The 27205-nt window shown below is 43.4% G+C and overlaps 1 protein-coding gene across 7 annotated transcripts in view; it reads right to left on the bottom strand.

Moving 5' to 3' along the window:
• The window catches only part of ZSWIM8 (zinc finger SWIM-type containing 8), a 108381-nt gene that overhangs the window by 41653 nt on the left and 39523 nt on the right, over positions 1-27205 (bottom strand). For 4 of the 7 annotated variants that reach the window (XM_083845171.1, XM_083845170.1, XM_083845173.1 and 1 more), the window contains exons 5-24: positions 26175-26282; positions 23446-23527; positions 22358-22478; positions 21794-21995; positions 20737-20912; positions 16731-17739; positions 14805-14936; positions 14440-14619; positions 12916-13099; positions 12259-12357; positions 11242-11366; positions 9704-9935; positions 8818-8970; positions 7863-8085; positions 7378-7667; positions 6421-6644; positions 5641-6123; positions 4867-5035; positions 2360-2533; positions 817-936 (exon numbers count right to left, since the gene is read on the bottom strand). In XM_083845171.1, the coding sequence (XP_083701297.1) occupies positions 817-936; positions 2360-2533; positions 4867-5035; positions 5641-6123; positions 6421-6644; positions 7378-7667; positions 7863-8085; positions 8818-8970; positions 9704-9935; positions 11242-11366; positions 12259-12357; positions 12916-13099; positions 14440-14619; positions 14805-14936; positions 16731-17739; positions 20737-20912; positions 21794-21995; positions 22358-22478; positions 23446-23527; positions 26175-26282 (4486 nt within the window). The remainder of the gene's footprint in view (positions 1-816; positions 937-2359; positions 2534-4866; positions 5036-5640; positions 6124-6420; positions 6645-7377; positions 7668-7862; positions 8086-8817; positions 8971-9703; positions 9936-11241; positions 11367-12258; positions 12358-12915; positions 13100-14439; positions 14620-14804; positions 14937-16730; positions 17740-20736; positions 20913-21793; positions 21996-22357; positions 22479-23445; positions 23528-26174; positions 26283-27205) is intronic. The other 3 variants (XM_083845169.1, XM_083845172.1, XM_083845174.1) reach the window with 3 other exon arrangements.

Raw genomic sequence — 27205 nt, 5'->3', positions numbered from 1 at the left:
CAAACTCATGGGGATAAGAGATTATTCTGATATATCCATCAGGTCTAAGTAGAGTCCAAGTACCACTCAGTCACTGATATTCCCAGTTCACCTGTCTTTAAAAGAGATATGAAAGAAAACTGGTGTGGCAAGGTAACTACAGAGAAAAGAATACACCACACCTCCTCCTATCTCTTCCAGCTTGCCCATCTAGGAAGCACCTGCAGCACCAGCACCCAAGTCTTGTGGATGCTGGAAGGAGATTCAACCTTCCCCACTGCTGTCTGCAGTGGAGCTCCCCTGACAGCAGCAGAAGTCATGCCACTGGGCAGGCTGTTTGTAGAGTTGCTTTTAAGTTCTTACTGCTGATGAAAGAATTAAGAACGTAAGATAAAAAAAAAAGACCCAAGATCAAAGTGTAAGTAAAACAAATCCCCCCAAAAAAGGAAAAGAAAACCCAAATGTTTGGTGGGTTAAACATCTACTCCTATAAGAGGTCTTCACAGAAGGCATAAATGCACACGAAGAAGAGAGGAGTACCTATGAGACAGTGGAAAGGGAAAAGAAAAAGTTACTGTTACAGAATGGAAGTTCTGAGCCCTGTCCAACCCCATGCGTTTCCAGTGCCTCAAAATTCAATAGCATGCCTACAGAACCCAGAAAAGGGATGACTGCCTGGGTGAAAGAGCAACAGGGATCTTCTGAAACCCTCAGAAATGGAATCAGATACCAGGCTCACCCAGTCTTTGAAGTTTCACTCTTAGAAGAGCTTTTTTTCCCCCCATGGTCCAAATCCCAAGAAGTGGATTTCTGCTGAAGTACTGCTCTGAGCCTTACCTAACTTTGCAGCTAACCCAAGGAGCCATTTTACATCCTCCGTGTAGGGTGGGCTGCGGGAGAAGTTGTTGGGATGGTCGTTGTGAGCTCTTCGGCCAAGCATCTCCAGAGCCAGCATCCCTGTGAGAGAGGGGCAGCCAGAGTCAAGCAGCACTTCTGCCCTGTAAGACTTAGTCTAGCACTTCACTCACTGCAACACCACCTCATTGGCCTGCCCTTCTCCAGCATCAAATTCCCTGGCTGCAAAAAGTCCACAGAGAAACAGAAGGCCCACCTTGGAGACTGTCACCAAAGGAAGCAGCTGGGTCTGCTCCAGGCTGGCGAATGTGCACAGCCATCACACCTCACTAGAGCTGCCAAGAGACACTCCACTAGGATCTACAGCAGGGTCCAGCCCCAAAGGCTGCATTATAAAAGTTGTCCTGAAAGCAACAGATTTGTTCCAAGTTTTGCAACAGAGAGGCTACCCAAATCAAGCTACTTAGCTGCAAAGACAACAGGCCAACAGTGAGCTGCAGTAGTGTCCATCTGCAAACTTTTCACTCATTCTGTTACAGTTCCTCACACAAGCGCCCATTTAAACAGCTTTAAAATACTAGCAGGTGCTATGTAATGCAAAAGCCGGTCTTGATCTTCCAGATCCTCTTCACCCATCCCCTTTTTCTGTTATTCGGGCTATTAAACGCCTTTCATGGCTTACTACTTACTGCTATGATGCTTCCCATGATATCTGCACCCCTTTCTGATTGACAAGTACTTTCTTCTCTAGCTTTCAACAAAAACTCAGGCAATATCCAGACAGTTTTTCTTCCATTTTCTTGCTGTTTCACTTCTTTTGCTGTCCTGTGCTGGCTTTGCTTATCCTGGGAGGCTTCCTCCACCCTCCCCAAGTACCTGCTGGGTTGGACGGTGACCATATCTAAGTAGCTCCCTGCAGTCTACGCTCAATCACAAACCCCACGACTGACTGACATCCCTGTACCAGCGGCAGTGTAAGGCAGAGACTATTTCCTCATAACCAGTGTGGCTGGGAAAGGAACACTATTACATCCCCACACTCTGTGTCAGTCTTCAACAACCTAGTTGGAGAGGCACAGGTCACATCCCTCTCTGCCTCTGAAGACTCAACTGGTATTAAACTAGAGGTGTGTCTGCACCATCTGTGAGCAGCAGGAACTGAACTCCACTGTTTCTAACCGTCACAACTTCCACAATCACATCCTCAGAACACTCTCCGGACTCCTTTACAATACACCAGCTGAAAGGCAAGACTCTTCCCAGTTCTAACCCACTGAGCTTTCTCTTCTGCTCTCATAGCTCTCAGCAGCAACTTTTCAACCTTCATAGCAAAGGAGGAAGGATCGCTATGCCTCCATTTTTGGCCTTCACATATGACTGATTATAAACTGGCTTTCCCCAGGTAGCTAGGATGCCATCGCCCCCAACAGGTGCAGTAGCAAATTGCCAAACAACAGTGAAAACCTGCAGCCCTGCCCTGAATCCCTCTCAAGAGGGCCATAGAAACCCACTTGGCTGTCCTTACCAACTCGGTATGCGGAGTGGAGGTAGTGCAGACCCTGGGGGCTCACAGGCTGACTGTGCTGCTCATCCTCGGCAGGAAAACCCCCTGTAACAAGGGAGTTGGGCTGTGAGGACAGAGTTGTCAAGGAAGCCCCCTGAATCGCTGGGAACGTTGATCCTGCATGGACACTTCCTACTGAATAGAGCAAAACAGCAGCATTAGGACCCACCACCAAGCCTAAGATAAGGTTTACTTGGGCCATCATCTCCCTCAACTGACTGCCCCCTGCCAATGTACTGTTCTGTTCCCCTAAACAGAACAATACAGCAACCAAAAACCACAGACTTACAACTGAAATACAATGGGCTAAGAATATCTCTATTTTATTTGCAAGCAGGGCCTGAAGGGAGTTGATTACAGACTTGCCCATCTCTTCTGCAGTATACCATGGACATGCATATCATCCATGTTTTACACGTAAATACAGGTATTCACTCCAAGGCCTTTGCTATTGCTAAATGATGTTTGGTTCTGATTTCTTGTCTTAAGGAAACACACGTGCACATCTACATCTGATGTGAAACTGCTGAGGAAAATCACTGAGCCAGAACAGTATTAAGTCTCTCAAAGAAAGTCCAACATTGCAAAGTTCTTCCACTCCTGTTTAAGTCAGCTATGACTCCATCCAGATACTATGGGGAAAGAACGTTACTGGAGGCTAGCTTCCAATCAAACCTCATAAAGAACAGCTGTTGCGTACACTGGCAGCAGATATCTACAGTAAAAACTGCAAGGAAACTTGAGACGGTTCTGTCACGTTCAGACACTAAACTAATATGGGCAAATTCAAGGGAAAACCCATTACACATTGTACCACATAAGCTTGTATAGACAGCAGCTAACTCTGAGCCAGTAAGCTGTATTCTGACAAGGGACTTGAGTTAATCTCTCTCAAGAAAGGCATGGAGAAGGAAAAACAAGGTTTTCTTGAGCATTTCCGAGCAGAGATGCCATCAGGTGGGTGCACATTGCTACCTGTATTTCACAGGTTCTCTGTAGTGCTACTACACCATGCTTGGGCAATGCTCCAAATTCTGATTTTTTTTTGTTCCCCTGACTCCTCCAACTTTTTTTTTTTAATGTTTACTAGTGAACAGCTGAATAACTGAGAACAATGTGCCTCCCAGGACAGATCTGTCCGACCTCCTCAGCCAAGCAGACACATAGCGCCAAACAACCGACAAAGTGGGGCAAAATCCACGCTACATTTGACGTCTGGCCGAGGAGAAAAACTCACAAGAATGAGCGAAGCTGAACTGTTGCCAGAACCTGAGCGTCACCATGTGCCTATGTACTCCAGGAACAGCAAAACAGTATTTTAAGAACTGAAAACAAGTTTCTGAAAACCATAAACAATGGCAAGTGGGAAGGGTGGGGATGTTTTATCCTTTTAAGTGCTCTAGGATTAGTTAACGGTTCTAGAAGATTCATAACTCTTACAGAAATGGTTTCTCATTGTTAAGAGTCACGGCATCAGCCTAGGACTAAGGCTGTCAGCAAAAGATGCTCTTCATATCTTGAGGCCTTCAGGACTCTTCTATTTCCTTTTGCGGTGTCTTTCAGCATTGAAATTAAAGATAGCACACTTTAAAATAACTGAAGAAGAATCCCCTTTCTCCTGATAATCTGGATATGAAGGAGGCCAGCACATCTCTTGTGTTTTCCCACATGCCAAGTTTCCAGAACCTAGTGAGTTGCAACAAAGTGATAGATAAGCAAATTCATAAACAGACAGACATTATAGCCTCTTCAGTTAGGGCATAACAGAGCCTGGGTCCAACCACAACTTACTTGTGCAGAACCCCGTGGCAATGAGAACACGTTCACAACTCAGTCAACATCTGCTGTTCCAGTGCTGCTCACTACCTGATGGATCTCCACCACCACTCAAGCCCCAACACAACATGTGAGCAGTCATTCAGACTGCCATTGACATGACTACCAAAACATCTGTCCTCTCTACAGAAGTTCCACATTTCAGGTACCAGCTGCCTCAAATTCCTCAGGGCATGAAAGACACCTATTAGTGCTACTGTCTGCTTCTTGCACTCTCTGTTCATCTGACCCAAAGGAATCACAAGTCTGCTCAAGGTTATCTATGCTCACCTTGTCCTGAGGAGGGGCTGCTGAGGGGGAAAAAAAAAAAAAAAAGGAAGAGGGCTAAAGGTCTAGCAAGTTAGAGGTCAGAAGGGCCAGGACATCTCCAAACAGAGAGGACAAAATCTCAATACTGGAAATGTATTTACACAGAAATTAAAGCTCCACTAGCTGAATCAGGCCCCATAATGAACCCCAGTGCCCCTGAGCATGCGCATCTTTAGGCCGGGGTGGATTTGTTCAGAACTTCTCAGAGCAAGAACTCTGGTCCTAACCAACCGATGTTGGCGAGGAGCGGGACTTGGCTGGGGTACAGCCGTGAGGCTGTACCTCCCATGCTACGCCCACCAGCCCAGGGCTGTAACACTTACTCGCTACATTGGAAGACAGTGACAGTCCTGTCTCACTGTGATAGGGATGCACCGCAATCTGCGTCATGGATGGGACTGGCACACCAGGGAATGACACTGCTGTAGCTGCCAATGATGGCGTTGTTACCGAGTAAGGGTACTGAGCTCCTATGAACGCTGGATGGACACCCTAAGAAGGAAGACAAGCAACAGTCATATCTACTTTATTTGACCATTTAGAAGTTCAAAACATGATGTCCCCCACACAAAACCCAGAGCATGGGACATCCAATCTTACAAGAAGGAGGAAGCTCAGTAAGCAGCACAGTAACTAACTTGCACCACATGACTATTACATCTGCTTGCTCTTCCTCCATTTAAATCTAATCACTTTGCACAAAAACATTCCAAGAACTTTCAAAAACAGGCAGAAGTTAAAATAACTTTTGTTAATTTTCCCTCTGTAGTCTCTATTTAGTGTCAGGATGACAAACTTTCTGTCAAGTGCCTTGCATATTCTGAGAAACTATAGGGCAATTAAAATTAAAAACTAGTGTTATATTATCTTTTGTATTCTCTTGAGACATTACACGCACCCACAGAAGGCTCCTTATCAGCTCAAAAGCTGAGCTGGGAAGTCTAACTAGGTATCACAAATCAGCAAGTAAGTGAGCACAGAAGCCAAATCTCAAGACATGGCAGGTCCTGCCCCACACGCTCCCCAGCCACAGATACTTCTTCTGGCAGCAGTCACACAAAATTATTGTAAATAAACAAGCTACAGACAAAACTCACCTGCGGGTATGCTGAGCCAGGCACTGGGAAGACAGCTGGACGTGGCATGTGCTGGATAGTGTGTCCGATATACTGGGGATTACAGGGAATGTGAGTCTGAAGGGTGGTGTAAGGGTGGAGGCCCTGCGTGTGTGTGTGCGCCATCGCTGGCCCTGCCATTGTGTGCTGCTGGTACATGGTTGATCCCACAGAGATCACTGGCATGACCGTTGCTGCTGCAGTCACCGCAGCTGCTACTGTTACAGTGGTCGGCTCAGTGGTCACCCGGTTGTCTGTCAACCCTCGTGTTGCTTCGGAGGCAGCCCGCGCACCGCTGGCGCTGCAGCCCGTGGCACCTTCTCTCTGGGCCGGAGTCCCACCAACAGTCTGTTCATAAAGCCAGTACCACTGGTGAGCTACTTCAAAGAGGACTTCTGGGTACACACCACCTCCCTTTGCTGCCTCTTCTACTGCCATACAGGCCTTTTCCAGCATCAGATTGTCCTGAGGGTGGTGAGAAAAAAGCAAAACCAGAGGTGAAGTGAAGAATGCAAAACCAGAAACAGAAGAAGGCAAAACTACAACCAGAGAGAAGTACAAGGCACTCTAAAATGACTGATGCTAAGGGGAGCAGCTAGATCACAACCATGCAGCAAAATAACCTCAGCTATTTATTAAGACAAACCTACAGAATTAAGACTAGGGCTATCCAGTAGCAGAGAGGAGCCAAGCCCCCAAGTAACAGTATGTGCCTGATGCTGGCAGTCAGCTTGTGCTAGTCAGCCCTGACGCGATGTTCACCTGTTCCTTGCACTGCACCAGAGCCCTCTGGATCTCATTTGGGTTCAGGGCGTGGGCGTGGGGCAGGCAGCTGAGCGCCAGTTCAGCAGCTGCCCGCACCATGTTGGAGTCTCTGGCCCGCGAGGCTCTGTCTGCCAACGATGCCACCTCCGGGGGTGTCAGATGTCCATCCCAACACTCCACCAAGATGTTCAAGGCTGCGCTACCAATCTCCATAGCCTGCCCTAAGAGTAAAAGAGAAGACTCTCACACTACTGACCATGCCCAACAGAGTTCCTGTCAGCTCTCCCTCAAAAGGAGATACACTCATTACTTCCTTCAGTAGCAGCAACAGAGCCCAGTTGCTCTTCTTACACTTCAAGTCAAATGTAGGTTCATCCTCTCAAAACACAGGGCAGGGAAGAGCCCTTGATAAGCCAGCAGTGAGTGAGGGTGCCATTATCAAAGTTAAGCTAAAGATGCATTTCACACAGTGAGAGGAACTTGCTACAGTTGATTTTAGTACCCAGAAACCACAGCCTGGACTGTTGCTCTATTTCTGTCATGTCAGGAAAACATGAATTTTCAAAGGTGTGTTTTTCAGGCTCTGGAAACCATGTGGGTAGAAAGCAGGCAGTAGGTCTGGGTACAAACAAGGAGGAGGAAAGTGAAACACTGAACACAGCCAAAGAGCACATTCAAACTTTACAAATGTCTATCTCTTTGGCAGACGCCCCAAAGGATAGGTTAAAACCAGTCTGTGTACCTCCTTTTCCCAAAACCTTCTGAGAAAGGTCTGTGGCTCAGAGGACTGAAGCAAAACACTGTGTAAATCACCAGTGCTCAGCCTGTGCTGTCAGCTGTGCCAGCAGCTTACATGACTACCATGGCACATCATCATCATCACATTTGGGAATAAGCTCACCCCCCGCCCCTTCCTGCCCAAAAGCAAGCTTCCCGATGAAGTTCTGCTGTAACCTGTGATCCAGGAGACATGGGAGGAGTAAGTTCGAGAAAGCCAGTTGGGGGACACAAAGTTGTGCAGCCCTAGTGCATACAGCCCGATCTCGAAGGCGCAGAGGTGAAGGTTGCGGTGTGGTCCCTGGTGCCCACCACTGGAGGAAGGGTGGGTGAAGATGGAGGTACTACTGTTTCCACCAGCTTTGATGAGGACTGTCTTGGCCAATTCAAAGTAGAAGTGAGCAGCTGCCTCTGACGGCTGGTTTGGAACATGAGGAGCATGGCTCTCCAGCCGCCTCCCTTTATACCTAGGGGAAACACACAGAGGAAACTTTCAGATAGCAACAATATTCCAAGTTCACTAACTTGGGTGCAGAGTTCCTATTTCAGGATCCAGAGGAGACAAAGCAAACTCTCCCAAGGAAGTACTTCCTGATGCACACATGCCAGTTCCCTGACATCAGGCCTAGAGGTTGACTCTGTGCAGTGACACTATTCATTACCTGCCAACTTCCACAGTCTTTGCACGGGCTCCCCCGCTGGCTCTCCTACTGCCACTGGAAGAGGAAGACCCCAGCGAATCACTCGAAGAACTGCTGATGCTGTCACTGTCCTGTCCTCTGCCCCACGATGTTGTTGCCCACCCCCCGCGTAGTGGTCGCCGACTGAGCGTTGGAGAACTGTCAGAGGTGGTTTCAGGAGCACTGCTGTCAATGCTAGCCATGCCTACAACACCAGAACAAACACAGTACAGTCAGCAGGTAAACTTCTACCCATGTCACCTACACTCCTAAGATCAGTCATGTCAGCAAGCATTTAACTTTGCAAACTAAAAGAGATTAAGTCAGCCAGTTTGGCCACAGATAGCACTGACATTTTACAGTTCTTGGACTAAAAAGCAGAACAATCCAAGAACAATGTGTTTGTCTTTATTTCCTCCTTCACATCGTCCCAGCCCCTCACCCCATCTGCCAAGCTTTATGGCAGAGTATAACAAGAAACAAATATACATACAAAGTTAGGTTCTATAGGTACCCTTCTGGTAGAGGCTGCACAATTTATACAAAGATTTTTCATATCCTCAAGCCTCTAACTTAAACCCTTCTGAAGAGGAGTGTGAGAGGCAGCAGCTCCTCTGAATTTGTTTCTGTACCCAGGAGCACAGTGTTCTGCTCCCAGAGCCCAACAAACATTCCGTTCCAGATAACTAATCCATCACCCAGAACACAGCTGCTGTGAGAAAAGGACACATATGGCAAACTGCAATTCAGAAGAAGGTGGGGAGGAAATCTATGGATCAAAACCTGTTTTGCCGTGCCAAACACCTCAGAGACAATCAACTGTTCCTGTAGTATAGGAAAGGCTGACAAGTGGAATGAAGGAGCAAGGGAACAACTGAAACCCCAGAGCAATGCCTAAGCACAGCCCTAGATGCTGTACAAACTAGTCAGTTCCTACCTGTGTGTTTCTTCTTCTGTCTAACAGGTGAACCCCAGCATCTCCCATTGTATCCACCTCGGTTTCCAAGGGCCAGACGACTGGGCACCTTTCCCTCTTGCTTCAGGACAGTGGACTCACCAGCTGGCTCACAGGGGGACCTCTGAGAGCTCTCTGCATAAACAGGATGGTGACACAGTAAACATTATGGTTTGTTTCTGCATCTCTAAAACCAGATGTGGTCACTTCAGAAGTATAAATATTAAAAGATGCAAGGTGTTTATAAAATGAGTGGTATTTATGAGTAGGATTATCTCAGTTTTCTTTCTGTATTAAGCATTTCATCAGATACCAGGCCAAGAACACTTAAGCTTAACTCAAGATTTGGAAAATTTGCTGCAACTGTGGACGAAGTTTTACAAGAAAAATGCTCCAGCAACCTTAACCTTATTGCATTTATCCTCAGTTATGAGTGATCTTTTTGGGAACAGTTAAGAGAGCATCCACTTTCCAACAGATGTAATGCTTGCCACCGAAGAGCAAGCACAGCTTGAAGAAAATCATACCCCATTTATCTCTAATGACCTTCAGCAATCTTAGTTATTTATCTTGCATGAAGACACCTGACTCAGTATGTGACTTTTTGAACACTGCACCTCTGATACAAACCTAAAAGATAGAAACACAGTAGTTTCATGGTAACTGGCTAACACAGCTGGGTCAGGATAGGAAAGCCTGAAAACTAGCTTGAATTCCTACACAACAATGATGTGTACAGAAATGCATTCAGCCAAACAACAGAGGAATGACAGTCTAGACCAAGCAGCCAGATGGTAATATAAAGTCACTCTGACTACTTCTCAATACAGACAAGAACATAGCATAGCCCTTATAAATCACATCTTACCCTGTGCACTCTTCTCCACAAAGTTCTCAGGACTGCTCTGGACTGCTGGGCTTACACCAGGTTGCTGAGTGACAGAAGTCCCTGTAAGCTGCTGGATAGCTGCAGTGGACTGGGCTGCGTGTTTGGAAGGAGATTTTTGATTTGCTACTGTAGGCTTGCTGGAGGAGTAGAAGGAACTCAGAGTCTGTGGCTTGTGAGTCTGACTCTCTCTGTCCAGGAGTTTGTCTAAAATCTTTAACAGCAAGGAAAAAACAAAGAAGAGCTTTCCAGACAGGTAAGAGAACAGGCATTACACTACGAAACAGTGGGAAAGTACTAAACCAACTTCCTGGTGGACAACAAATTCCATTTGGTTGGAGAAAAATGTTTATTCTCTTGAAAGCAGGCATCATCATCTTGCACTAAAGATTAGCTATGCACAGTTGACAGCCATGTGGCCTGCACTGCTGAGGAAGCAGTGCTTCATTTGTACTCAGTATTATCTCCCTTTTCACTTCAAAAAGTCATTTACTTGGAAAGCATCCAGAACTCACAATACAGAAGTAATTCTGGCACATCAAGGACAGAACAGAGGACTCTATATTTAGTGCCAGTTATTATATGTTCTCGTTTAAGTCACTAAAATTCTGTGCTCATCATCCAAAAAACCCTGTCATACCATTACTGAGAAACTGGCAAAGCCTTTTGAGATTTTCAGACACTAGAGAAATTATCTTCTACTAATCTACAGTAACACTTTCTTATCCTTATTTATTACAGAATTGAGGAACAAGGCATGACCACGTATTTTAGGTTTGTCCATTTCTACTGTTCACTTTCTACATGAAATGAACACCATGAGTGTGACAGAGCACTTATTTTTAATATTTAATATCATAGACTCCCTGTTATTCCCTATAGCAGAGAAGACTAGCAAGAGAGCTTCTCCTTTAGAAGACAGAAAGACACTAAACATATTCTTGCTGGGTAGAAGTGTTTCTGAGTATAAAACAAAAACAAAAAAAAACCTTCCTGAAGCTTCAGCAGTTTTGATATTTTTTTCTCCTTTGGGGCACGGGGCGGGGAAGAGGGGCAGAACTGTACTCTCTCTTGTATGGAAAATTAAGGCACAGGTGGATTGAACTTGTAAATAGAAGAGGTGAGAGATTAACATAAACAAAGGTTTTGCTAGATGCACTGTTCAGCAAGCCAACATCCCTGCAGCAAAACAGAATCAATCCCCATACAACACACAGAGTGCGCATGGAAAACCCCTGGGACAAAGGACTTGTTTAGCAGGTAAGCAAAAGCATTAGATACAGTCAGAAAGCATCCCTCAGCTGGAGCTTAAGAAACCTTTGGTAAGAGTGCCTCTTCCAGGCCAGTGCATACTGTGCAGTCAGATTTTGCATCAGAGAGACAAGAGAAACACAACATACCTTGTAAATCATCAGTACATGACATAGTGACTTAGGCTCATTGAAAAAACTCTGAGATCCATCAAAACCCAAACATGGTTTTCTCTGCACCTCCCCCTCCCCTTTTAAAGGGAGGCTCACCTTCTTCAGCTTAGACTGATCATCCTTGTAAGTAATCATCAGGGCTAGTGCCAGATCACCTTTCTCCCTTCGGGTGCCTTCACACAACAGAGGATGTTCTGCTTCACTGACAGTTGTCTTCATGCCTACAGGCCAGAAAAGAGAGGGATGAAAAGACAAGTGAGCCCATGGGACTACACCACATCCTTAGCACTATATATACACCTCAGACTATTTTATTCATCTCACTGTCAGGCAAAAGAAGAATTTTACCTATTCTACTGTTAACTTCAAAAACAGGTCATGAATAAACAGGAGCTGCTGTCTGTCCCCAGAATACTAAGCTTGCTACAACCATCAGAGCAACCTGATCATAATATGCCATGAAAAAAGAGCCCAGGCAAGTCCACTTCATCTTGAAACAAACTTTTCCAGTTTCTGCAGATGCTACAAGCCAGCATTCCTACACCATACAGAACTCATCTTTGCCCTCCCAGAGACGAGGCAACAGAGGGACAGGCCTTGTTTAATCCATTAAATTCCTTCTTTTGCAGGCAGCTTTAAAACAGGCATATACTATCATCAACATAATGCATATAACCACCGCTTTGTTGCTGAAGCTGCTAAATGAGAGGCAGGAATCCAGTACATGATAATACTCGAGAGTACTTCTGCTAGTCTTTCACCATCTTTGTCTAACCTCTTCTGAAATGACTGCCTTTTGTTCTCTGAAACTACCCATCTCCATCAAAGCCTAGGCAATACCTCTTCCACAACAAAAGAGCAGGAAGAAAGCTAAACTACACTCACTACGTTAACATTCAAGTTCCTGTCCCATATCACCCTTCCATTTTTTACAGCTTTGCAAAGACACCTCAAATCCGATGTACAGAATTTTTCTGCACCTTGCTCTGATAAACTGTGCAAGCCCTTTAATTTTTGTACCAAACTGGAATCAGCTATCATCTCTCACCATCCAAAATGAGGCAGGATGCAGAACATGGATGAGGCAAAACTTATATTGTAAAAGATTCTTACCAAGAGCAGCCACAGCTGCTTCAAAACCAAGCTCTTCATCTCCAGGCATTTCATTATTCCAATTACGACTTGGGGGTCTACAACCTGTAGGAGAAACCACTGAAAGAAGACAAGAGAATTAATGCTCAGCTTTCAGAACTAGGGCCTCAGGGCAAAAGTTGTTTCTGAGCTCTCTGAATTTGCAGAGCTTCCGGTGGTGGTGGTCCTATTCCTAATCCTTTTATCAGTTCCAGGATCACATCACTGCCTTGTTCGCCACACACACACACTTTCTCTCTCTAAACTCAGAAGCCTCCAAACCAGCCAGGTATATGCCAAGTAAGTAATCTAATCCCACATTGTTGGGTTCTTTTTTTCTAAATACTAGATTTATATTATCTTCCTCTGAATATAACCAGCATAAGAGCAGAAAAGTTAATCATTTTAACTATTTTACAAAAGCACACAAACAGTGCTGAAATATGGTAAGTTTCAAATGTAGGCAGAAGAAGAGAGAATTCTTATCTCCAGAGCAGCACGGAAGGAAGAACAAGCAACGGTGTGGGAAGAATCAAGATTAGGTTGTCTTATCCTGAAGACAGTTTCTCTTTGAAACCCTCTCAAGACCTGGAATCTCAGAAAGTTCCCTTTGCACATTCAAACCAATGCAGACAGTACCTGGAGTGCACAGGACATCAAATATAAAGCTAGCCAACATAAGAGGCAGGACTGGACGATAATCACATAATGTTCCTTCTCGAAGTTCTTCAGCTCTTCCTCGAATAGTATTCATCTCATTAGTGACCAAGGGAATCTTCTTCAAGAGGGCTACAATCTCAGACTCCTGATAAGCCAGCTTCACCTGGTTAGTATCCACAGAGAAAGAGAAGAAGGTGTCATCAGCACCATTTTTCCCTATGCATATGTTGAAGTAAAGCAACGTTTTTTATTCGATTATTAAATTACAGTAGCTCTTAGCTCCCAAGCCACCTTTACCATTCCCTCCACAGTGAACGCAGACATTCAAGTTTAATGCAAGTCTTGCCTCAGATTTATGCTTTTACTCATATTACCAGTTTTACCATATTACCAGCAGTTTTTACTCATATTACCATTTTTGAGCTGCATACAGAAAAACGCATCAGCTTTCATAGGAACATCAGGAGAAGTGTTTGACTGGCTAAGTCCCTGGAAAAGATGGCTCACAAGCGTAGGAAAAAGCATGATAAGTTAAGTAATACACCCATTAGAGACGAGGGATTGATTAGCAGCTGAATGGCATGGGGTGACATCCATGTGTGTTAGCACACCAGGATGAAACCTACCACATTTCACTACTCTGTGTCACTCCTGCATTCTCTCCATTTTTAACGTGTGAAAGTGATTGTTTTCCCTGGAACAGCTTAGGTAGCTAGTGACTGCCAATCTCACACTTAATCTTCTAATCAGACTGTAAGAAGTACAGATAATCAGTGGAACAAGTGGACTTGGTGGATTACTAGCAATAATACTCATCTCCAGGGACTGCTCAATCCTGCAGTGAAAGCAAGGTGGCTGCAAATCACATAGACAAGGTCTTAATTGGACACTTCTCTTTTCTAAACAGGAAGCCTAGCAGTAATCAGGCAGTGTCCAAAACAATATGCCTGTGCTGTGCATGTGCTCACAGGCCAACAAATGAAATATCAGGTAAAGCAACAATTTTCAAACATGAAACAATTGCTCCAGTTCACCCTAAGGAATACACTTCAAACCACTTCACCAACATAAACACATACAATTCAGTTTACAAATGGCTTTTTCTTCCCTAGATTAGCTAAGCAAACTGGAAACATATTTGAGATAACAAGAACTAAACTGCTCCAATTGTAATAAAATATTCATAAAATATATTGCCCTCATTTATTGTTCTCATGTCTGTAGCTTCATTGAAATCATAGGCCATTTGGCACTGAGGTCTGATCTTCCTTTCAATGGAGATAAACCCAGATGAAATGATATTTCTAATCAAGTTTCTGGCAGATCAATGTGTGCTTGGGATTTGTGAACACCCCCTTTTGTCCCAATGTAATCAATCTTAAGGAAACATATAAAAGAAAAGCATAACCAAGCTTCAAGAGTTTAAATGGGAACCATATAAACATAAGCATTTAAGCAGCACAATATTTCTTATGGATACTGCCTTTTCAAAATGTTTTGTACCTCCAGAGCCTTGGTAGAAGCAGGTGGTCTCTGCAGCTCCAGAGCAAACATTCCTATTCGAAAGGCCAGGTTGTGGTACTCCAGCCGCTCACTCAACACAGTCAGCAGGAAAGCAGCTTTGGACAAGGTGTTGGTTGCCATCCATGTCTGCTTGCTGGTTGATACTTTGTTCTTTTTGCCCTGTTTGAGAAGGAATTTGTAATCAAGATCAGGCACATGAATGACACCCAGAGAAGTTCAACCCAAAACCAGCATCAATGAAGGGCCCGGAATCACAGTAAATGCGAAATGCCTGGGAATGCTGTTGTATCCATCCTACACCTTCCATCTACATTACCCACCCTTGAAACTACACAACTCTCTACCTTAGTTGGTGGCTGTTCCACTTTGAGATCTGGAGGGTTGGCTAACAGGTCCCTGGCAAGCTCTACAGTTAAGCGACATGCTTCATTGCTGTACCCATGTGCATACAGGGCCTCTGCGCAGGCGAACAGGATCTGCAAGAAAGAACAGATGGTAATATTCAAATCACATTCCCCCAGGCTGGAGCCAGCCTGCTCAAACCACTTGTCTCAAAGCCTTTGCAAACATAATTCACAATTAACCTCAGCAGCAGCTGGTCTCAGAGAACTCCTTCCTCAGTCTTCACCTCTATCCCTTTAAGTGCTCCCCTAAAAAGCATTATCTCACATGATTAGGTCCCATATTCCCTCCAAGTACTATGAGATCAGAGAATAACTCAAAGGAAACTAAAACTCAAATTGACTGACAATAACTATTTCCATGCATCTCCATTTTGGCTGCTTGCTTATATGGGTGCAAGCCCTAAACTTATTTTGAGGTTATTACAGGAATGTGACACCATCTATTTACTTCTTCTCTGGCCTTCCAGAGAACTCCTGCTTACGTAGCTACGTAGCTGGATTTATTTTTTTCCCGCTGGGCATGCCTCAATCTTACTTATTATGAATTTCAGCTCAGTTTTCACAGAATCACAGAATGGCTGAGATTGGAAAGGTCCCCTGGAGGTCATCTGCTCCAAGCCCCCTGCTCAAGCAGGGGACACCTAGACCAGGTTGCCCAGAACCAGGTCCAGGCAGGTTTTGAAGATCTCCAAGGAGGGAGACTCCACCACCTCTCCGGACAACCTGCACCACCACTCAGTCACCCACACACTAAAGTGCTTCCTGATGTTTAGACAGAACCTCCTGTGTTCCAGTTCATGCCCACTGCCTCCTGTCCTAGCACTGGGCACCACTGAAAAGAGCCTGGCTCCATCTTCTTTGCACCTGCCTTCGGGTATTTAAGGACATGGGTAAGATCCCTCCTGAGCCTCCTCTTCTGCAGGCTGAACAGTCCCAGCTCTCTCAGCCTCTCCTCAGAGGAAAGGTGCTGCAGTCCCTTCATCTTGGTGGCCCTCCACTACACTCTTTCCAGCATGTCCAGGTCTCTCTTGTACTGGAGGGGTCCCCAAGCCAGACACAGGTGCGGGCTCACCAACACTGAGTAGAGGGGAAGGATCACCTCTCTTGACCTGCTGGCAATACTTCGCTTAACACAGCCAAGAATATTGTTAGTCTTCTTAGTGACAAGGGCACATTGCTGACTTGTGTTCAACTTGATGTCCCCCAAGACTCCTCAATAATATTCTATACAGCTGCTTTCCAGCTGGGTAGCCCCCAGCACATACTAGTGCCCAGGGTTGTTCCTCCCCAGCTGCAGGACTTTGCAGTTCTCCTTGCTAAATTTCGTGAGATTCTTGTCAGCCCACCTCTCCAGTCGTTCAAGGTCCCTCTGGATGGCAGCACGATCCTCTAGTTTACCCAGCACTCCCCCTGGTTTCACGTCATCTGTGAATTTACTAGGGATGCACACTACCCCATCATCCAGACCATCAATGAAGATGTTGAACAGGACTGGACCCAATACTGGCCTGTGGAGTATTATTCTACCATTTCCAAATGGCTAGAGGAATAAGCAAGCACTGTTTTGCATACATTTCTAAGTTCTGGAGTACGAGACAGACCAGCTAAAACTGAACACATTTGGAGTGAGCACAGCAAAAGGGAATCAAAGTTGTGAGAAGCAGAGAAGTGTGATACCAATACATTTAAGACTGTAGATACCTTATGATATAATGGGTTATGATGACTTTATAGTTAAGCACTTGCCGTAACAACATACTAGGTTAAGTGTGACAGCTGGGAGGATGGTGAGAACATGATGTAATCAATACATGAAAAAAAAAAAAAAAAAAGGCAAAACAATGTTTTGAACTAGACTCAGCTCACCTCCATCCGGTTTTCCTGCTCCAGAGGCTTTATACCAGCAAATATATCCTGCTCCTCTTCATTCCCCCCTTCAACTTTGTCATCATCTTCCTTGGCTACCTCTTGTGCATTCAGATAGTACACCTGGTAATCGTCTTCCTCTTCTCCATCGTCCCCTCCCCCTGCTGCACCATTCTCTCCTACTTCTTCTGGCTTCAGGCTCACACCGCCGCTGTTCTCGTCTGCAGAAGGCAGATCATCATCACCACTACCCATTTCCCCCACAGGATCCTTGGATGATTTCTTGGCTGTGGAACTGCTCCTGACACTTGGCTCAGGTCCCTCGGAGAAGTACACCCCACCATCCTCCTCAAAGGTATCCCTGTAGCTCCTGCTCAGTGGGCTTTCTGTAAAACTAAATGTGTTGCTGGCTTCTGCCCCCAGAGCCAAGCTGCTGTCATCCAGGCTCATCTCTGCTAAGTCTGGCTCTAGGGAGCTGTCTTCACTGCTCATGCGCCGTTTCCCACTATGTTTACTGGTCAAGCCTTTGCTCACTGGCAACTTGGCTTTGCCCACTGCAGTCTTATACACAGCTTTATCACCTTCTGCTGAAAGTCGCCTCAGAACTCTCTGTGGCATTTCAGACACAACTTTCCGCTTTCCAGTGAGTTCCTTCGGGCGAACCGCTGGCTCCTGGAGAGAGGGACGCAGCCTGTCCCCAGGCTGCAGACATGATCCCCCAGGCTCCTGTCCATGGGCTCTACCAGCCTCGCAAGCAGTTTCTGCACACTGCAATCGGCAGCTCCTCTGCTGGATGGCCTTTACCCAACAGAAAGAGTTCTTCTTGTCAGAGCTGCTATAGGTGATCCCAGGAATGGGATAAGCTTCCTCCCAGTTGAAGTAACAGGCTTCCACAGCTGGCTTGAAACCCTGGAATAGCTTCTCCAGTGATTTCTTGTGCTGACCCCTCTTAACATTATCTATGACTTTCAGCTGCCACTGTCTGAGCTGTGAGCAAAGGTCCCTGCGCCTAAGAGAAGAAGTAAGAGGACAGGTTAGAAAGCAGACACAAAACGCACCACCAACAAACTACCTCTTAACCCACAAAACACCTCCTCCTTTTGATCAGAAAACTCTTCTGCTGAATTAACTATAAACAACATTAATAAGAAGACAGGCTAGAAAAAGGAAACAGGTCTACTAACAACAAAGTCCTGAATAGGCCCATGACATAGAAACAAAACGCAGATAGTGCCATCATGAAAATATGATACAAACTGGGAAGTTTAAAATGAAATGCCATCTGCCCTCTTTATCTGCCTCAGATAAGGCATTAGCCATGTGAGCCTCAGCAGTCTCAGACCAGCAAGTGCCATGAGGAACTGCTGTAGGAATCATTCACCAAACTCAGCACTGGTGTGGCCTCACCTCAAGTACAGCATACAGTTTTTAGCACCACAATATAAAAAGGACATAATAAAACTATTAGAGAGCATCCAAAGGAGAGCTACAAATATGGTGAAGGGTCGAGAGGGCAAGACATACAAGGAGCAGCTGAGGTCCCTTGGTTTGTTCAGCCCAGAGTAGAGCAGGCTGAGGGGAGGCCTCATGGCGGCCTGCAGCTCCCTCACGAGGTAGGCACTGAGCTCTGCTCTCTGGGGACAGCGACAGGACCCGAGGGAACGGCATGGAGCTGGGACAGGGGAGGGTCAGGCTGGGTGTTAGGGAAAGGTTCTTCACCCAGAGGGTGGTCAGGCACTGGGACAGGCTCCCCAGGGCAGTGGTCATGGCACTGAGCCTGACAGTGTTCAAGCAGCATTTGGACATGGCTCTCAGACACATGATTTGGTTTTGGGGTAGTGCTGTGTGGAGCCAGGAGTTGCACTTCATGATCCTTGTGGCTCCCTTCCAACTCAGGATATTCTATAGTTCTGTGATAAAACAGTTTGTAGCAGCTGTGAAATGGCACTGTGAACAACTCCAGTCAAGACTTCCAGTACAACCTATATAGCCTGCCCAGAGAAGTACTATGTCAGATAAGATCACGTAATCTACCTCCTAGGCATGTATCTTTCTTCCCCGATATGCCTATCTAGAGCCCAGCAATTTAATTTAGGCTGTAGCAGGCTGTCCTCTGGAGACTAAACTATTGCAAACCATAGGCACAAAACAAGCAGAACAAAAACTGATGTTTAAACAACTGAGGAAGAAGCAAGCTAGAAGGCTTAAGTTCACTTAAATTACACAGCAGGTAGTCCCACGTTCCACATTATCACACAAAGAACAAAGCGTTTCTGCATTTTGCAGCTCTGAATCTCACATACAGCCTAAGCATGCAAACAAGATAGTCTGAATGGATAACAATGTTTAGACAAACTAGTTCAAGAAGTTTCTAGAAAGTCTTTTAGCTCTGCACCAAGTGTCTCAATCAACTGCCATCTTGTTTCTGCCACAGATCTAAGAGATTTGAGGTACAAGTCCAACACTTCAATCCCCTCGGATTACCCATCAAAAGCTAAAGAAAACCAAACAACATCAAAATGGGGTGACCCAAATAAGGTGAAAAGGGTATTAGAACAAAATAAGCTCAACAGAATAGACTGCTTCTATTTATCTAAAGAAATTAATTCGCAAGGGAGCAGGCCAGTGGGGCTTAACTGAGGAGAGGGTTTTCAGAAGGAAAAAGAAGGAGGGGGAATTACTCAGGAAAGGTAACTTAAGGGTGAGCGCCCACAATGAATTTGGACTTAGGTAGCAAGTCTGCTTATGGTTCACTGGACAGAATAGAAAGGATGGATAGAAGAAGGTTCTTCTGGTGACTATTCAAATCCCAAGAGAATAGGAAATCAAGCAGAAGTATTTCAATTATACATGAACTCAAGTAGATCTGAGCAAATTTGAACTGCACCAGATAACTGGAATGTGAATATATGTAGCATTATTACATATTTTATTAAAAGCCAAAACCTTTTATGATTTTTCTATATAATTTGATTGATGTTTGTGTCTATTTTAAACTTCATTCCCAGTTTCCTACAGTTTTTGACTTGTCTTCATCTGCTGTATTTACCTACTTCATACCATAAACTTTACAAGACAGAAACTGCACACATTTAGTGTCCCTGGTGTACCTTACAAGGATATGGCACTGTACTAACGTTACACAACAATTCACTGAAAGCAAATGCTGTTCACATGTAATTGTATTTAAAATACCATCCTGTTTTCATCTGTTCTGAAAAACTTTTTCTGACTATATATTTCACATTAGACGTTTTCAATACATTTAGCACCCTACACTTCATAGACTGCACATACTAAAAATATTATCACAATGCTGACCACAGTATTTCAATGTGAGGCATCAATATCTCAACTGCTATTCAAGTTGTGCTACATAAAGATGGCAGTGATTTACCAAGGCACACTCTGGTTCAGAAACCTGCATAAGCTTCTCAGTATTTCCTCAGACAATTGAAAACACTGACAGAAAATAATATACCAGTGACACTGTTTGCCAATACGCTGTACAGAATAAGCTCTGTAAGTACACAGAAAGCAAGAAATGGTTCATCTTGAAATAGACAACAGTAAATGATTGCACTAAACAGAAATACATTAAATTGCCAAACAGTTAAATTCAAAAAGCATTAAAGTTTATTAGAAGCCTTTATTACCACTCAAATAAATGTTCTCCACTGGGACACTGAAATGCAGACATACACCCATGTGTGAAGCAAAACTCCCAGAAAACAACAAATTATTCACACTACATGACGTTGCTAAAGGTAAGCAGCAAAAGCAATTAAAGTTAAAGGCAATTACAATGCTCTTCAGCCTTACATAGCACATGCTCCAAACAGACTGGGTAATGGTTGAACAGTCAACGAGGTAATGATATAAACACAGGTCATCTACAGGAAAAAACTCCTGAGTGTGTTTGCACATGACAAAAATAAACGAGAGGTTTCTGTCCGTTGGTTAAAGAGTTCTAGCTCCCATTAGATTACCTGACTTTGGTACTCACCTCTGTGGACTAATAGTTGGGTCTAGGACAGCCAGCCTCCAAAGAACCACCATCTCATCACACATACTCGCACAGGCATGAGCAGCTACTTCTGACTGGCCATTGCTGCGCCCGGTGTGGCCGCTAGCACTGCTGTGTGATGCAGATGTTCTCACACTGTACCACCAGCCGGTTATCTGCAGAAGAAAACGTTCAGTGGAGCTGTGTTGTGGTTAACATCCCACTCCTTGCTCTCACTTAACTACAATACCCACAAGGAAACAGAAGCTGAAGTTAGTACCATGTTTTGATTTGACTTCAAAATAGCTGAGAGCATTAAAGCTGTATTGGTTTGTGAGAACTAAGGGCCTCAATTTTTTTTTCTGTTTGGAAGGCACATGCCCACAGAACAAAACAAAACACTCGCAGGAGGTTCTCTTGCTAGAGGCCTTCACACCTGGAGGGAAAAAGTGAACAAATGTGATAAATGAAGCATTTCCTTTCTCCTGCTCAAAGTTGAAGTATGTGACAAGGTAATAAGGAAACGTGCACTGCATTTTATATTAGAGTGAGATCAGTGTCCTAAACTGCCAAAGAAAGCATTTTTCCTAATATTAATTAAAAAATTATCAAAAAATCACTACTTAGACCCATCAAAATATATTTTCTACAACAATAACCAAAGAACCTGAGGTTCTATCACCCAACACATTTCTTTAGGCTTTATAAAAATGACAGCTCATATGTGATGTACTTGCTTAGGAAAAAAATCATTACAATAGATCACCTTGACTGGCCAGAAATCAAAACAAATTTGCTGAACAAAACAGTTCAGACTCCACATATTCGTGTTAAAAGGGTTGACGTATTTCGGGGATACAATGTTGCTGGGACAACACTGAATCAGCACAAGAGCAAGCTACAACATAAATTAAGCGTGGAGCAACATATGCCCATAATGAACATAGGCTGTTAACAAAAAAGTTATTTAGAGATGGATTGTACAGACATGGGATCAGTCACTGATTCAGCCTGGTTCCCCAGAATTTTTTCCTCCATAGCAAAGAGGCTCAGATACCTGTTCATAGTTGAGACACTGGTCAGTCAGAATCTCCAGCAAAGGAGCAGCATTGCTGTCCCGTCTCTTAAACATCTCCCGCACGATAGAAAGCAGGTTCCAGATTCCCTCGGGCTCCCTTCCTCGCAGGGGACGCAGGAGACAGGCCCACTCAGCAGCAGCTGGTGGCTCCGTGGAAGAGAGATACATCGAATTCACATCACTGTGGATAAAACAGAAGTGCAAGGATGAGAAAAAAATGAAATCAAGCAAAGCCACACAAAATCCTGAGTATATGCTATATCCAAAAGTATATTTGCATCTTAAATGGGACAGCCATGCATAACTTAGAAGAGACGACACATAATGAGACTGAGAAAACCATACAAGTAAGGTACTGTGCAAATACAATGTGCTCTACTGAAGTAATATTGGACAAGCGATGCAAAAATACAATCCAGGAAAGGTACCTCGAAACTAAGCATCATTCATGTCATGGAATCATGTAACGGTACATACTATACAGTGAATAAGCGTACAGATTACATGAATATTACATTTTCCCTTCAGTAGGAAACGATTTACCTGAAAACAACAGGCGAGGGTCCACAGAATTTATGAAGGGTTTTCTTTATATTGTCACTCAGAGTAGATTCATCTAAGTACCAAGTGCTTTGATCTGATGCAGAGGGTCCAGCAGTGGGATCTTGACACAAGAACACATACACAGGTTTTGCAGATTTTGAAGAGATTTTCCTCTGGTGCCCAACCACAGAGATTACGGGGAGCATGCAAGCAGTGTTACTCAGTTTATTTCACCCCTTGCAGAACTCACTATTCAGAAATATCTCAAAATGTTATCATTACATTACCTGAACAACTGGCAACACTTAAACAGGAGACATGACTCCCATTTAAAAAAAGCACAGCTAGCCATTCAATGAACTTATTCTATCCCCCTCTGTTTGTCACTGCTAAAGTTACGCCTGAAATACTGTATCCAGTTTTGAATCTTCCAGTCCAGGAATGATACTGAGAAACCAGACAGGATATAGCAGAGGGATACAAAAACAGTGAGGGGAATGGAACACTGATCTATGAGGAGTGGCTTGGGAGTGTTTTGACTAAGAAAAAAAGGGTGAAGGATTATCATTAATAGCCTACAACTACTTGGAGTCACAAACACACACAAACTCTTATTAGCAGTGCAAGACAATAAAAATGGGGTGCTTACATTGGATATCAGGAAAAAAATCTTGACCATAAGGGTAATGCAGTACTAAAACAGCAATACTCTATAACTTCCCTGGTAACCAAGTCTTGGCTAAGTTAGCCCAAGACACAGCTAACCCATTTGAGAGTTGCCAATAATCTTGTTTCAAGTAGCAGGTTGGAGAGGTTCACTCCAACCAGCATCAAACAGAAAAATCTTCTGTTAGAAAAGGTGCATTGCCTGATGCTCCCTTCCCCTGAATATACCCCAAGGAGTCCATCATACTAACAATTTCTGGTAGCTGCACCACATGCATGCTTGTACTTTTCCCTTTTACTTTGACCTCCACCTGCAATCCCAGATACTTTGTAACTTATCATTTCAAAAACTCAAAGCAATGGAAATATATCTGCTTCCTATCTTTGACATAGATTACTGAAATAACATATATCAAGGTTACCTGGGGCTCCACACACTGTGTTGATGGCAGTGGACTGAGAAGATAACAGCTCATCGAGCAAGCGCTGAGCAGTTGGAAGAATCTGCAAACGTGAAGGAAACTTTAAATATACACAATATACATAGTGTTTCTTACCCCAATATATGCAGCCAAATATTTGCCTGGATTTTCCTAACTGAAGGACTCACACATCAGAAGTATCAAATACACATTCATGTTTTCAGAAAGGACGGTAGAGGGTGCTAAAGATAATCCAACGGCAAACTAGCTGTTAGAATTCCTTCTCTCCTTTCTCAAAGCAAACCTGTATGCAAGACTTCCTCTCTATGCTCACACCCTAAGAGGTAAACAAAAGCATTGTAGGTTATTAGTTCCTTTCTCATTTCTTGAGGAGGAGACAACAGACTGTGCTACTGCAGCCAGTTTTGGGAGACATGGAAGTGACTGTAGTTGCAGTCACCATTTTCCTGCACTTTGAATGTTCTGTATTTCTTGTTCCAAAATTCATTTCACTAAAAATAATTATTCCACTATTTCCACTATTAGGAACAGAGGAACAAACTGTAAGTTACATCTATACATAACTTTTCAGACAGACTTTAGCTCATTTACTATGCCTTTAGCACAGAGACCATACATATTTTAACTCTGGCTCAGCAGTAAACTAATAAAATCTCAGCACTAAATGAATGCTGTCATAGATTCTGGCCAGTTCATAGCATAAGCAGAGAAAGGTCACACCTGACAGCAAAATCCTGAGTAGACATACACATAATTTGGCCTTATTGAAAGAAAAATGCATAGCAGAAAACTGTTCTTCCCTCACTTTCAGTCTAAGTCTGGGCTGAGAGACCTTAGATCCGTTTAGTCCTTATCATGCACACTAACAACAGGTTGGGCATATAAAATAGTTAGTATTTAAATGACTTGCAGTAGAACATCTGATAATCCCCCACCTCTCTCTGCACAACAACTGCGGTTAAAGATCACACTTATTGTAAAGCAAGGAATATTCAGTACACCTTTATATTTGCAAATAACATGGACTCATCCAAACAGACAGAAGAAAACATTTCAGAAGGATATTTTACATTTCTACAAAACAGAATATAGGCCTTCCAATACCCAAAGGGGGCCTACACGAAAGTTGGGGAGGTACCCTTTGTCAGGGAGTGTAGTGATAGGACAAGGAGTAATGGCTTTAAACTAAATGAGGGTAGATTTAGTTTAGATATAAGGAAGAAATCCTTTACTCAGAGGGTGGTGAGGCACTGGAACAGGTTGCCCAGGGAAGTTGTGGATGCCCCATCCCTGGAGGTGTTCAAGGTCAGTTTGGATGGGGCCCTTGCCAACCTGACCTAGTGGGTGGCATCCCTGCCTAAGACAGAAGGATTGGAAATAGATGATCTTTAAGGTCACTTTCAACTCAAGCCATTCTATGATGGCTATGATGATCCTATGGTCATCTGGAAAGATAGAAATAATTAAATTGTCCAGATGTTCCTGGATGCACAGCTGGTACACATGAAAGGAGAAATAAACCTTGCAAAAAGGAGCAGACAGAATATATGAAAGCATTATATCACACAAGCAAGTCACATGATACTCAGGAAACTAGTAGTACCACTACTGACCTTTTAAAACCCTCCTTTTCAAACAGACTAGTGACATATGACTTTCAGATCTTAAGGAGGGAAGAAAAGCTTTGTCTTTTATGTAACGAAGCAAGAAGCGCACACTGTTGGTGTTTAAATTTGAGCAACAAAAAACAGTTTGTTTGGTTTTTTAATCATTTTCATATTATATGATCTCTCTATTTCCTCTCATAAGAAGATTACTATTTCTGTAGGAAAGTTAGGGGATGTTTTAGCAGTAGAATATCTTAGTGTCCCAGGAACACCATCATAATATAAATTTTAGGCACACACTGACAGTATTGTAAGTCTTAGACCTAATTAATACACACACTACTGAAATGTGACAGATACTCATGTAGGCCAGTGTTTCTCAGCCTTATTTGACTGAGCCATCATAAAAAGTTGCCAAATCTTTATATTCTTAATCTTAAAGCAAACATTTTGCAGTTACTTGGGTATTTTTATGCAATTTGAGCTAGCATTTTAGGCAGATTATGGAAGTGACCTGACCTTGAATTGCATAGATATTTAAGGAATAATAAAGCAGATTTTGTCTTTGACTAACAAAACGTCATGTCTATTACTTTGCATACCCCAAATGATTCTTTTGAATCAACAAGAGGCTGCATTGGGCAAAGTCAAAAGGTCACCATTTGGGTACATTAGAAAGTACCTACCTAGGGTATGTATATACAGTGCATCCCCTATATAGTCTTCTCCATTTATCCAACCACAAAACACAAAAAGGAATAACCTGTTTTATTCTGACCAAAGTTTTTCACAACTTTGCTTTATTTTACTGGGTTTGAACTTTGCTTCCACAAGCTAAGCATATTTATGCTAATACGAATAGATATCGCTCTTCTTTCTTCTTTTAAGACACTTTTAATCTTTTACTTGACAACAGACAATTGTCAAATAATAGAACGGCAAGCTTGAAAAGGGTAAGAACTAAAAGCTTTTCCAGCAACTCACAATCAAATAGCATAACTGGTGATCTTGCAACGAAAGACATCACATAAATTCACCCAAAATAATGATAACTGAATTTAACAAAAAAAAAAAACAGTCCTATTGATCGTCCCGATTTACCTGTTGTGGAAGTTCACTGATTAGGTACTGAGCAAATTTTTGCAATTGGTCTCTTTGTAGCCGAGACAAGGACTCAGAAACAGGTGCTCGTAAGCATACCGCAGATGCCTGAAGAAAGAAAAGGAGATATAAACTGTCATTACCAGGTCAGACATAATGAACCTGTGCCCAGTGAGTGGATAAAGTGTCACAAACAGTGGCTATGTTGATGCATATCATGCTTGGTCTTGACGGACAATTTTTTTCCCCCTGTAATTATGTGAAGTGTTGCAGAAAAGATGCAAATAAGCTGTCTAGGTTTTATCAAAACTGTTTTTAAGAGCTTCTTGTCAAGGAAACTGCTTTAACAGCTGTGCTTAAGATCTGTTGTTGCTAGCAATTGCACAAATACCAGCAGGAATTTCACAAACAAACCTCTAAAACAGGACATTATTCTTTAAGCTTCTGGCAAAGCAACCCGCTCTGTAGGGGACTGTTTCACAGAATCACAACTGCCTCATTTATCTCATTTGAGATTTTGACTTCAATCTTAAAATCACTTCTTCTCCATGTCTTAAAACAATAGATCATAAAATGAATACTAGTTTCTTAACCTTTTTCAATATACAGAATAAAAAGTACCCAAATGAAACCCACATAAAATTTAAGCTGGAAGCAGGAGAGAGCACTTTGGTAATAAAGATGCTTCTGATATTGATTTGTCTACCCAGAGCAATATCCCTTGGCTTGTATCTCACTAGTGTCAGCAGTCAGTATACACAAACATGAAAATGATTTCACTGTCACTTTCAGGTGGAAGAAAGGACAGGGGGAAAGGGTGATTTCTGTCTTACAGAAGATCCAAACTTTCTGAATGTAGATAGTGTAATTTAGGATTTGTTTCCTATCCTCACTTTTAATATTCACTTTTTACAATGAAAGTCTTTCAAAGCAGAACCTTTTTTTTTTTTGCTAATTCTCCTGCTCTAAGTACAAAAAGTATATTGATATTTGAATGAGACTACACCCGAGTATAATTTAATCCTATTATG

The sequence above is a fragment of the Anser anser genome (assembly GCF_964211835.1).
Source record: "Anser anser genome assembly, chromosome: 7".
Classification (NCBI taxonomy): domain Eukaryota; kingdom Metazoa; phylum Chordata; class Aves; order Anseriformes; family Anatidae; genus Anser; species Anser anser.
This window is presented reverse-complemented; position numbering and strand designations above follow the sequence as displayed.